The 13,082-nt window shown below is 43.6% G+C and overlaps 1 protein-coding gene and 1 long non-coding RNA gene across 2 annotated transcripts; both read right to left on the bottom strand.

The window, feature by feature from the left end:
* Positions 1 to 5,796: 5,796 nt before the first annotated feature.
* Positions 5,797 to 7,331, bottom strand: LOC5569556 (malignant T-cell-amplified sequence 1 homolog). Its single transcript, XM_001658569.2, has 4 exons — positions 7,160 to 7,331; positions 6,932 to 7,084; positions 6,132 to 6,434; positions 5,797 to 6,070 (listed from the first exon to the last, which is right to left on the bottom strand). Exons 1-4 carry the CDS (start codon positions 7,168 to 7,170, stop codon positions 5,989 to 5,991), a joined length of 549 nt encoding a protein of 182 aa, XP_001658619.1. The 5' UTR covers positions 7,171 to 7,331; the 3' UTR covers positions 5,797 to 5,988.
* Positions 7,332 to 8,270: 939 nt separating this feature from the next.
* Positions 8,271 to 11,151, bottom strand: LOC110675050. Its single transcript, XR_002499272.1, has 2 exons — positions 9,436 to 11,151; positions 8,271 to 9,226 (listed from the first exon to the last, which is right to left on the bottom strand). It is a non-coding gene; the product is annotated as an uncharacterized LOC110675050 (long non-coding RNA).
* Positions 11,152 to 13,082: the final 1,931 nt, after the last annotated feature.

Here is a 13,082-nt window from a genome sequence, read left to right as displayed (position 1 = left end):
TGTTACGCCGTTTTAGGCTGTTTTAAGCCGTTTTAAGTCGTTTTTTTTTAAAGACACGGACACGTTAATGCTTCCAGTGGACTATTTGCCCTTTGAAGGAAGCACCACACTAGACAACGGACTAGCATGCAACGCCCAGTGGCACAGTCGAAATGCTTTCCTGACGAAAAGTTTTCCGGACTGAAGCGGGAATCGAACCCACACTCCTTGACACGATGCGGCTAAATGCTTGGTAACACTAACCGCACGGCCACGAAGCCCACACGTTTTATGCCGTTTTAAGCTGTTTTAAGCCGTTCTAAGCCGTTTTAAGCTGCTCGAGGCCATTTTAAGCCGTTTTATGCCGTTTTAAGCTGTTTTAAGTCATTTTAGGCTGTTTTAAGCCGTTTTGGCCGTTTAGCTTAAAATAACCTTCAACAGCCTAAAACAGCTTAAAACAGCTTAAAACGGTTTAAAACGGCTTTAAACAGCTTAAAATGGCCTTAAACAACTTAAAACGGCTAAAAACAGCCTAAAACAGCTTATAACGGTTGAAAACAGCTTGAAACAATTTAAAACGGCTTTAAAAATAAATCTTAAAACGGCTTAAAATGGCCTTAAACAGCTTAAAACGGCGTTAAACAGCTTTAAACGGTTATTTTAAACTGTTTTAAGCCGTTTTTAGCTGGTTTAAGCCGTTTTAGACTGTTTTAGGCTGTTTAAGGCCATTTTAAGCTGTTTTAAGCCGTTTTAAGCCGTTTTAAGCTGTTTTAAGCTGTTTTAAGCCGTTTTAAGCTGTTTTATGCCGTTTTATGCCGTTTTAGGCCGTTTTAAGCTGTTTTAAGCTGTTTTGACCCGTTTTAAGCTGTTTTAGGTCATTTTAAGCTATTTTAAGCCGTTTTAAGCCGTTTTAAGTCGTTTTAAGCCGTTTTAAATTGTTTAAACCGTTTTAAGCCGTTTTAAATCGTTTTAAGCCGTTTAAAGCCGTTTTAAACCGTTTTAAGCTGTTTTAAGCCGTTTTATGCTGTTTTAAGCCGTTCAAAGCCGTTTTAAACCGTTTTAAGCTGTTTTAGGCCATTTTAAGCTGTTTTAAGCCGTTTTAAGCCGTTTTAAGCTGCTTTTAGCCGTTTTATGCCGTTTTTAGCCGTTCAAAGCCGTTCAAAGCCGTTTTAAACCGTTTTATGCTGTCTTAAGCCATTTTAAGCTGTTTTAAGCCGTTTTAAGCTGTTTTAAGCCGTTCAAAGCCGTTTTAAGCTGTTTTTAGCCGTTTCAAGCCGTTTTATGCCGGTTTTAGCCGTTCAAAGCCGTTCAAAGCCGTTCAAAGCCGTTTTAAACCGTTTTATGCTGTTTTAGGCCATTTTAAGCTGTTTTAAGCCGTTTCAAGCCGTTTTAAGCTGTTTTAAGCCGTTTTAGGCCGTTTTAAACCGTTTTAAGCTGTTTAAGTTTTAAGCTGTTTTAAGCAGTTTTAAGCCGTTTTAAGCTTTTAAAGGTCATTTTAAGCTGTTTTAAGCCATGTAACGGTCAGCCTCCTGGACTTCCCTCTTTATTAAGTGGGATAGCTTAAGCGCCACTCCCGAGGGAGACTATCCACCAAGATTAGGGTTGCCCGACCGTTGAGACCTTTCAGGGGGAATAAGGCTCAGTTTTCCAGATTTGGACGGGAAGTAAGGTGGCTGACTAAAACGGTTCGCAGAAGTTCCACTACTAATAACGACTTCTGAATATAACTATCAGAAGCGTGAAATCGATCGTCGGTCGGTGACAAAACAGCGATGACGGTTTTTATCATCACTGGCCAAGTCTACAAGTTCCCTTCGGACCAAAATGTGTCCGAATAAAAAGTTGCCCGGTTGGTTTCGGAGCCAACCTCCCCAGTAAAATAAACAACAGCGAAAAAACTACAAACGGAACACGAACGACATGAAAAAACCTTCGACCAACTTCACTTCATCGGGACATTAATTCAAATCACATTTTCAGGGGTATCAACATTTATTGCCTGCAGTGTTCATTGAAATACTTCTATTTCTCTGCCATAAAACGGAGCTTTCATTTGAGCTTATTTATTCATTTCTTCTACTACAAAGTGTTCATTCCTCTCTCGCTTCTTGCTCTCTCTACACTCTTTCTACCTTTCCCATGTGCTCGGTCCCTATCTATCTATCTATCTATCGTGTGTGCTTGGCTAGGTGTGGTTTTCTACGTGCAATCTCACGTTTGCAAAGCAAACAGTTTACGGGCAAACTGAAATCAATTCACGGCTAGCATAAATATGCCGTGTACGCTTTGCAACGGATACTATGTTGCGGCGGGAAAAATCACATGCGCATGGATAAACATATAAATGGGTACTCACGACCTTTGAACGACGACGGTGACGGCGGCCGCTCGACGCATGAACGGGAAGGGGTGGCGATGGTGATCTACGGATTCATTGGATGCTACGATGACGCGGCACGTGCGTTTGAGTTCCGCTGGTCGTCACCAACGGAACGGAAAACGTGCTTGCTTGGGCGATGAACTCGCCGATATGCCCTGCCTAGGGCGCGTGAATTGGCGAACGGCCCTCTTCCGGCGTGCTCCGGGGAAACTTCGGAGCCTGATGGTGGGGTCAGCAATGGCCACGTAGGGTTGGATTGTGGTGTGTCGGGCGAAATGACGGCCTTGGCCTCGAATCTAAATTACAACCATTGCACATTGCACGTGTAAGCACAAATTATCCACATATAACATAACTGCACAAATTACCTTCTTAATCCACAAAGCCACACACGATAACATACCGCCTATCTATTTGCACACGAAACAAATCTAACTGCAAAACTAGGGAAAGGATTTACATTAAATAAAGATCCACTGATCGAAGACACTTAACGTCGCATCTACCTTTAATTACACACCACGGCGCGATTACAAAATTGGGCCACTCCTGTCTCTTCCACAGATCAGTTCGAAGTGATCTTGCAAGACTTGGGACTCCTCAGATCAAGCGTCATACAATTAGTTTCGTCACCGGAAATCACGAAGGTAAGTTCGTGATCCCGAAAACCGCTCTCACGCTCCCAACAGTCATATTCGCGCATTTTCGCTTCTCATTCCACGAACAGCCTCAATCAACCACCTCGCTGCTCGGCCAAAATGATGGGAGGAAGGAATCGGGAAAAGGTCAATAAATCCTCAAAGGATTCTCAACAGGTCGATGTACGCTGCCGATAGCGTGCATAGCAAGAAATCCAGCATATTTGCTTCCGCTTTCGGTTGGAGAATTTGCGCGCTTTGCAGTGGAACTCATTTAAAATAAATCCAGCGGAGCGTGGTGGGATGAACTAAATGAACGCTTATGCGGTGAATTCATATTAGGCTGGCTCAAAGTTTTATATATTTTACGTTCTATTGGTAGTTTAATAATAATTTCAACAAGGATAAACATTTACGAAAATAACTTAACGACATGCTCGTTACAGCCATCTTAGGCCATGTTAAGCTGTTTTAGGCTGTTTAAGGCCATTTGAAGCCTTTTTATGCCGTTTTAAGCTGTTTTCAGCCATTTTAGGCTTAAAACAGCTTGAAACGGCCTAAAACGGCTTAAAACGGCTTAGAACGGCTTCAAACGGCTTAAAACAGCTTCGAACGGCTTAAAACGGCCTAAAACGGCTCAAAACAGCTTAAAACAACCTCAAACAGTCTAAAACAGCTTAAAACGGCTTATAACAGCTTAAAACGATTTAAAACGCCTTAAAACAGCTTAAAAAACAGTTAAACAGTTTAAACGACATTAAACGGCTTAAAACTACTTAAAACGACATTAAACGGCTTAAAACGGCTTAAAAATGCTTAGAACAGCTTAAAACAGCTTGAAACGGCTTAAAACGGCTTAAAACAGCTTAACACGGGTTTAAACGGTTTAAAACAGCTTAAACCGGCTTAATACAGCTTAAAACGGCTTAAAACAATTTAAAACAGCTTAAACGGCTTAAAACAGCTTAGAACGGCTTAAAACGGCTAATAAAGGCTGAAAACAGCTCAAAACGGCTTAAAACAGCATAAAATGGCCTTAAACAGCATGAAACGGCTTAAAACAGCCTAAAACAGCTAAAATCGGCTTAAAACAGCTTAAAACGGTTTAAAACAGCTTCGAACACACTTAAATTATTTTACGGATTCCTGTGAAATCTCCAACAGCTGAACAGTTCGGTGAAATAAATTAACGGAGTACGGTAAATTTTTACAGTATTCGGTAAAAAATCACCGTAATCCGTTAAATTCCGACGAAATACGGTGTTTTATTTCACCGAACTGTTCAGCTGTTGAGATTACGGTGAAATTCACCGTAGTGTGTTTAGTGTGAACGGCTCAAAACGGCCTAAAACGGCTCAAAACAGCTTAAAACAGCCTAAAACAGCTTAAAACGGCTTAAAATAGCCTAAAAAAGCCTTAAACAGCTTAAAACGGCTTTAAACGGAATTAAACGGCTTAAAACGGCTTAAAACAGCTTAAAATTGCTTTAAACGGCATCAATTGGCTTGAAACGGCTTAAAAAGGCATTAAACGGCTTAAAAAGGTTTGAACGGCTTAAAACGGCCTAAAACAGCTTATAACAGCTTAAAACAGCATAAAACGGCTCAAAACGCCTCTAAACGGCTTAAAATGGCTTAAAACAGCTTAAACGGCATAAAACGGCTTAAAACAGCTTAAAACGGCTTAAAACGGCTTAAAACAGCTTCAAACAGCTTAAAACGGCTTAAAACGGCTTAAAATGGCATAAAACAGCTTAAAACGGCATAAAACAGCTTGAAACGGCCTAAAACAGCCTTAAACGGCGTTTTACGGTTAAAATTGACCTTAAGGTGAAGATAAATCGAAGCCAAACTTCAAATTTTCAAGAGCACGGATCTGGAGAACCAAACATCCGTTTGAGCTGAAAACCTAATCGATTGGTCACTAGCTGGTGGTGACCAATCGATTAGGTTTTCAGCTCAAACGGATGTTTGGTTCTCCAGATCCGTGCTCTTGAAAATTTGAAGTTTGGCTTCGATTCATCTTCACCTTAATCAGCTTAAAACGGAATAAAACGGCTGAAAAAAGCCGTTTTATGCCGTTTTAAGCTGTATTAAGCCGTTTTAAGCCAGTTTAAGCCATTTTAAGCTGTTTTATGCCGTTATAGCCATTTCAACGTTAGCAAAGACCTTGGGTCTTTTTCGACCCATTTTAAAATTCAAATCAATGTAACTTTTGATTGAAATAACCTAGCAATTTGAAACTTTCTAACAATTATTTTTTTGTGGGAAATTTTGTTTTTGCACAAATAAATTGTGTCCAATTCTTTACGATTTTTTTATGTTTGGATGTATTTTGCAAAAAGAATGAATGGATGGTTATTCTGATCCTTTTGGGGCACCGGAATGGCCACAGGGAAACCCGTAATATAGGACCACAAAGTTTTAGCACCAAAAGTAGGCATGCGACGGCTCAATCTTCATGATTTCGAATACCTGTGACTTTTCTAATTCAATTATAGCTGAATGAGCAAGTTTAACCATGCTCCAGAGCAGGGTTATTTCTGACCAGAGCAAAAAACTGTCAAATTTAACAAAAAAGTTAAACGAATCGGTGAAACGGTTCACAGCCTTAGAACACACGCCTCTCTCGCCGAGGACCTGGGATCAAATCCCATCCCCGAGTCACTGACAAAAAGTTCTAGTGACGAGGAAAGTAAAGCCGTTGGTCCCGAGATGAACTAGCCCAAGGCTAAAAATCTCGTTAATAAAGATAGAAAAAATAACATTAACCTGCTATACAAGCAAAACAAAATAATTTACTTTTCCATGTGAATAATCACATCGTAAAGTTTATTCCATTTCACAGTTAGACAATTATATGACAGTTGATTGGTTGGTATGTGTGTAGATAGAAATACATATAACTGATCTTTACAATGATTTCAAGAAATTTGTCGTTTCCATATTTCCTATTAGAGAACACAGCTCCCTGAGTGGACTAGCAACGCGTTTACTTGACCGGTTTCATCTGCCAGAGACCGTCATTCAGGTAGTGGCAGTTTTCCACGCCAACGCCCTTGTTGACCTTAGCTCTGAAATGGAAATCGATGGAATTAGTATGGTCTTTGAATTACGGGATATCACATCTCTTACATATCATCCGTGGACAACGTAGTCTGTCCGATGGCCAGGGCGTGGTTTTTGCCCTCGGCCATGATGGCCACCACCGTGCCCTTGTCCACCTTGGTCATGCAGGCGCCAGGCGACGTCAGCCCCGGACACATGATGTTGGCCCCGCTCAGCACGAATCGAATCGCGCCCTTGTCGACCTGCTCCATCGGAAGGAAGAATGGGAACTTGTGGTACAGGCGCAACGTTGGCATCCACGATCCCTCCCGGTGCCGGAAGAACAACTGCTCGCCCGTGCTGTTCACCAGGATCTCGATGTGGTCGTGGCTGTGTGAAAATGAACATCGTTAACCTTTACAATACTGGGTGCCTACATTTTCTTCTTCTTGGCATTAACGTCCCCACTGGGACCGAGCCGGCTACTCAGCGTAGTGTTCTTACGAGCACTTCCACAGTTATAAAATGAGAGCTTTCTTTGCCTGAATTGTCATTTTTACATTCGTATGTCGTGTGGCAGGTACGATGATACTTTATGCCCAGGGAAGTCAAGGAAATTTTCATTACGAAAAGATAAACCGACCGGGAATCGAACTCAGACACCTTCAGCATGGCTTTGCGGGCTCTAACCACTCGGCTAAGGAAGGTCCCAAGGGTGCCTACATCGAAGTTTCAGAATTCTGTAATAACTGTAGAAGTGCTCATTGAACACTAGGCTGAGTAGCAGCCTCTGTCCCAGTGAGAACGAAATGTCAAGAAGAACTATCAAAGTTATCCCGTTTCACGGTGGAATTTTAAATGGAAGAAATTGATGTGTAGGCGCTTACCATTTGACGATGCGGAACTGGTCCTTCTTGGGCAGCACCATGTCGATGTGGCTTTCAATGTGCGGATACTGCTCGATCAGCTTGCTCCGGATGCCCTTCTGGACCGAGGACTTCAGCTGCTGCACACCGGAGATGCTTTCCTTCTCGTCGAATCTGGGGGCAAATGTGTGCCATGGAAGAGTATCAATCAGTATTGTCGTTTCTCGAGGAAATAAGCCGGGTACTTACTTTTTAAACATCCTAACGAACTAGACCTAGCGATTAACCTAAGGAAATATCGGTGTGCCTAAAGTAGTTTGTTAAAATTTTAAGAAATTTGTGGCGGAAAAGTTTCGCACAATGCAAAACTGTTCAAAACTGATGGACTGTTGTTTTCCTCTCACGCACGCAGCACACGTTTGACAACTAGACAATCATCATCAGCACAGTGGTGCCAGTTTCATCAAGTTTGAAATCTCTGTCATTCATCATTGAGTAATCATCAGTACGTGATGCTTCGAATTGCCGGATGCTTTGAAAGCCGACTGCGGTTCGCCAGAAGTGCGAGATGTCAACACCGTTACCTGAATACAAACCGCGAGAAAACAAAGGTAAATGGCATAATGTATTATTTTAGATCCTGTAAGCATTTAATCAAAATCAGAATCTTTGAACATTAGTTTTAAATTGTATACCACCAGGTGGGTGAAATACATTATATTAAATAAATATTAATCAAAGTAGAATTCAATGGGTTACATGCATGGCCTGATTCGCTACTCATCACATAGTAACGCACATGCGCTAGCGTCTATGCACGATAAATCGCTGAAAGGTAACGCGAAAAACATTTGTATAGAGAATTATTTCTCAAAATTGGGAACTTTTTTCGAAAAAATATTTGATAGTTGATCGGCAAGCATCAGTTACCACACGGTTGTGCGTGATGATGATGGCTATCACGCTTACCAAATAATTTTTTGATTACAGCCTCCACTCACAAGAAATTTGAAGTTAGATGCCTTTCATCATACAACATAAAATGAGAAAACTCCTGCTGATCAACTGTGCACAAGAGCAAAGCAGGTAATCCATTAGGAACTTGCTTGTTTCAGTCCCTCAAAGTAATCATGTCCAACGTTATACTGGATAATGTACACCATCATCGAGCCAGCTCAAATACCAAGAACTGAATGCTATTGAATGGGATTTATTCAACCTCGTATTCTTAGATGAAGTGTCGATAGACAATCAGGCACAATATTACAGGTTGCTTTGAAATATGGATTTTCGGTGCACTTAGCTGATCACACCTACACCACAGACAAACAGACGTCACACTCCCATCGTTGTCCATCGACTACTGTTAATTCGCGACGATTAATTTGCGATCGGATGCGAACCAATGACAGAGAGAAGAAACGAAATTAAACAACTAGCCAATAAGCACGTAATTTACGACCCACAAACAGAAGAAGGCAACTCAAACCATGCGAAGGGATATACTAGAACCTTACCGATCCCTTCCCCTATAGCATTCTAAACAGACAGAGCCATCACTCAGCACAAAAAACAGATGGTAACATTAGCATTAGAAAGTAAAGGCGCACTGCCCCATCAACTCAGAAGGAAGGGAAAGCCATAAAAACAAAGATCGTTAACAATTTCCTTCCATAGCAAGCAGGTAGGACCAAACCGTCATAAGCACAAAGCGCAGGCCCTCGCTGAGCCTGACGCATTCGATTGATACGCGGACAGGAGTCATAACGAAGAGAAAGGGAAAGCATTGATCTAATGGTAAGGCGCAACAAGAACAAATATGTCCCTGCGTCAACCCACGCATAGAAAGTAATCATCCCACGCAACGAAAGAAACAAAGTAATTAAATTCGAAATTTATTACCTACGCACTCAGAGACATACCTTACGAGAAAAAACCTAAAACATTGAAATCTCTTTGCTTCTTTCTCGTGGGAGAAAATTAGATTTAGGCAATCACGACAATTGTCCCTTTCTAACTTTAAGAATCAATAGGACCTACGATAGAACTGCATTTGTCACTTCTTAGAATAAGTCCCCCAGATCGACGAAAGTCGCCTATAAAAACCCAGAACCAACCACGAAATACATGATCTTACGTTTAGACTCGGAACAGGCAACTTGTCTTTCTAGAGAGAAATTCCTGGTAAGTCCAACCACTAAGGTTATCACCAACGATTGCAAACTCGACTCCTTCGGTTGCGGACTACTCGCCTGGCGGGTGTCGTTCTGACGAGTCAGCTTTCAATCGTTAAGAGAGAGAGCTCCCTATTGGAACCTTCCACTGTCAGGTACTGGTTAAAACATCAGCCTGTCCGTCTGAAGGGAAAGAGAAGGGGATCAATCTCCAACCAAGCCTTTCGAACACAAAACCGTCGTACACCGGTTGACCGCTCGATTCCTTCGGTTGCAGACTACTCGCCTGGCGGGTGTCGTTCCGACGACTCGGCGTGCATCCTTTTGCGGATATAATCCACTAGTTGGAACCTTCCACTGTCAGGTACTGGTTAAAACATCAGCCTGTCCGTCTGAAGGGAAAAACAAGAGGAAATATCCACGACTGGTTCTCCTCTGTTGTTGAACCGCCGTAACAACGGTTAAACACTCGCTTCCTTCGGTTGCGGACCACTCGCCTGGCGAGTGTCGTTCCGACGAATCAGTGCTTAACTGTTAAAGAGACACGGTTCTCTAGTCGAACCTTCCGCCAGCAGGTACTGGGTCAGCCACCCAGCCTGTCAGTCCGAAGGGGAAGATTGGGGAAACGCACTCAGTTGGCGTCTACCAGTTGTCGGTAAGATCGAGTAAACACCGCGAGATCGTGCTAGAGTCGACGCGCGGATTCCAGCCATAAAGAAAATCCCGCGGGCCGTTTACATGGTGCCCCGAGTGAGGAACCACAACGTCGCGCGTTTTCGTTGCGGTTAAAAGCAAGGTGTGGTTACCGCCTAAAGAGTAACCAGAAGAAAATTCCTGTAGTGTTTAGTTGAGTGAAATGTCAGATCTCACGCGAGAGATCGAAGAGCTCGTCGAATACTTCCGCGAGATTGATGCGAAGTTCGACGAAGTGAAAAACACCGACAATTACAAGCAGTGGGCCGAAAGGCCAGTGGCTAAACAAGAACTGTGCGAAACAGGGTCCTTTGAACTAGTTCTCTGGGAAAACACACCTAGGGAAAAGGTGTTTGTACAACGAGTTTCGAAATCGGTGGAAGGAATGGTCAGGCCTAAACGACCATAAGAAGATTCGCAGAAGAAAAGTGTTGGAAAGTGTTCTGTTGAAATACGCGCTCAACGCTGAGTCATCAATTTAAAATAATCGCTGTTGCGATACTGAGAAAGGTGTCACAACGTGCACGATCCTTGCGAGGACGTGCTAGAGAACCGGTAAGTAGGCGTCGAATCGACCGTTGGAAACCCCAGGAAGAGGACAACGGGCACGATCCTTGCGAGGACGTGCTAGAGAGCCGGAAGGCGTCGAATCGACCGTTGGAAACCCCAGGAAGAGGACAACGGGCACGATCCTTGCGAGGACGTGCTAGAGAACCGGTAAGAAGGCGTCGAATCGACCGTTGGAAACCCCAGGAAGAGGACAACGGGCACGATCCTTGCGAGGACGTGCTAGAGAGCCGGAAGGCGTCGAATCGACCGTTGGAAACCCCAGGAAGAGGACAACGGGCACGATCCTTGCGAGGACGTGCTAGAGAGCCGGAAGGCGTCGAATCGACCGTTGGAAACCCCAGGAAGAGGACCACGGGCACGATCCTTGCGAGGACGTGCTAGAGAACCGGTAAGAAGGCGTCGAATCGACCGTTGGAAACCCCAGGAAGAGGACAACGGGCACGATCCTTGCGAGGACGTGCTAGAGAGCCGGAAGGCGTCGAATCGACCGTTGGAAACCCCAGGAAGAGGACAACGGGCACGATCCTTGCGAGGACGTGCTAGAGAGCCGGAAGGCGTCGAATCGACCATTGGAAACCCCAGGAAGAGGACAACGGGCACGATCCTTGCGAGGACGTGCTAGAGAACCGAAAAGAAGGCGGTCGAATTAACCACTTTAAACCTCACCAGAGGACTAAAACGCGAACCAGCAAAAATCGAACGAATCCGGAATTCTAGAGAGAAGCCACAAGGAACAAAATGTCTAGCATGTTTGTGGATAACCAAAACGGCAACTGCCGCCTTTGTAACGACCCCGACGATAAAGACGAATACATGGTGGAGTGCTCAGAATGCGATCGTTGGTTCCACCCATCGTGCGCAAAACTTACCAAGAAGCCAACGAAAGAAGAGATTTTCCTTTGTGCTAAGTGCCAGCTAATTGACAAGGAAATCAAAAAATTAACCTTAGCGGCAAGAGCAGTTGCTACGAGTCCTACGGAAGCCTTCTTCGAGAGAATGTTGAACGGGCAACAAAGAGCAGTAAATGAAATCACGAAGGCTCTGACAGGACTCAGCATTAAAAGGGAAAACGAAGTCCAAGAGGATTGGACAATCTATTTGAAGCGGCAAGCACTAATACGACTCCCAAAGTTCGGGGGAGCAGCAAAGGAATGGCCTAACTTTAAAAGGGCCTACGAACAGACAACGAACGAAGGAGCATTCAATAATATTGAAAACTTAAACCGGTTGCAGCAGGTGCTTTACGGAGCGGCCGTAAAGAGCGTACGACAATTAATGATGGACGCGAATAACGTGCCGGAGATTATGGCTCGACTCGAGGAGCATTTCGGAAGACCGGAACAAGTGTACAAGGAATTGCTAACCGAGCTTATGAGAGTCAGGAAAGATTCAAGAACTGCCGTAATCGAGATGTCGACAGCCCTTGAAAATCTCGTAAGCAATGTGAAGCTACTCGAAAAAGACGAGTACTTATCGGATCATAGACTAGTAGAGGAACTAGTAAGAAAACTTCCATACAACATTCAAGTCAAGAGAACCGAATACTGCATGAATAACTCTCAGATAGCAGTTCAATCATTAGACGACTTGAACGACTGGCTAAGACCATTCGCGAGAACGGCAAGGGCGATGACGATGCATCAACCGAACATCGAACATCAAAGGGCGTCGATCAATCATCACGAGCAACGAACCAAGGAAACCTACAGACAAGGAACGTGCAAGGTATGTAAACGACCTAATGCACATAAGATCTGGGACTGTAATGCCTTCAAGAAGATGAAGGTAGACGAGAGGCAAAAAACAGCCCAACTGGAACGCCTATGCTTCAGTTGCCTAGGCACGAATCATAACATGTTTAAATGTTCTAAAGCCAAGAGATGCGACATCAAAGGGTGTGCAAGAAGACATCACCGAATGCTCCATCCTCAAACGGAAGAAGTCACGATTGAACAACAACCCGTGAATAATCATGAAGATAACGCGACACCGATAACGGTACATTACCAGGTATTACCCGTAACATTACGAAACAAAGATAAAACCGTAAGTACTTACGCCTTCCTAGACCCCGGCTCGTCACTGACTCTATTAGAAGCGGATATCGCTAGAGAACTGAAGTTAGTCGGGAAGTCAATACCTCTTCAACTTAATTGGACACAAGAGGTCACTACAGCGCATAACTCCAGTCAAAGCGTCGACGTAGTTATAAAAGGAGATACAAAAACCAGCCATGTGCTGAGAGACGTTAGAACAATTAAAAACTTAATGCTACCAAAACAATCGAGAAATTATCAAAAATTATGCGAACGCTATCCTCACTTAAGAGGACTACCGTTAAACAGTTTCGATACAATGAGACCAGGAATAATGCTAGGACTAAATCACAGTCATTTGATTACAGGATTAGAGCATCGATTCGGAGACCAAGGAGACCCAATCGCCATGAAGACGAAGCTAGGATGGGTAATCTACGGGAAACTAACCACTAACAACGAAGAAGGTCACGCCATGGTTACCCATAACGAAGACACCTTACGGCACATCATGGACAACTACCTTTCTCTGGAAGACTTCGGAGTCAAGCCAGTAAAAGAGTTACCTCAGGCCGCGGATGAGAAAAGAGCGAACGAAATCATCCTTAAGACGCTACGCTATGACAACGAAGACGGACGTTACGAGGTAGGTCTGCTGTGGAAAAAGGACGGTCATAAATTCCCATCCAGCATGGAAGT

This window comes from Aedes aegypti, chromosome 1 (assembly GCF_002204515.2).
Source record: "Aedes aegypti strain LVP_AGWG chromosome 1, AaegL5.0 Primary Assembly, whole genome shotgun sequence".
Lineage (NCBI taxonomy): Eukaryota > Metazoa > Arthropoda > Insecta > Diptera > Culicidae > Aedes > Aedes aegypti.
Note: the sequence above shows the minus strand (reverse complement) of the source record. Positions and strands in the feature narration are given on the sequence as shown.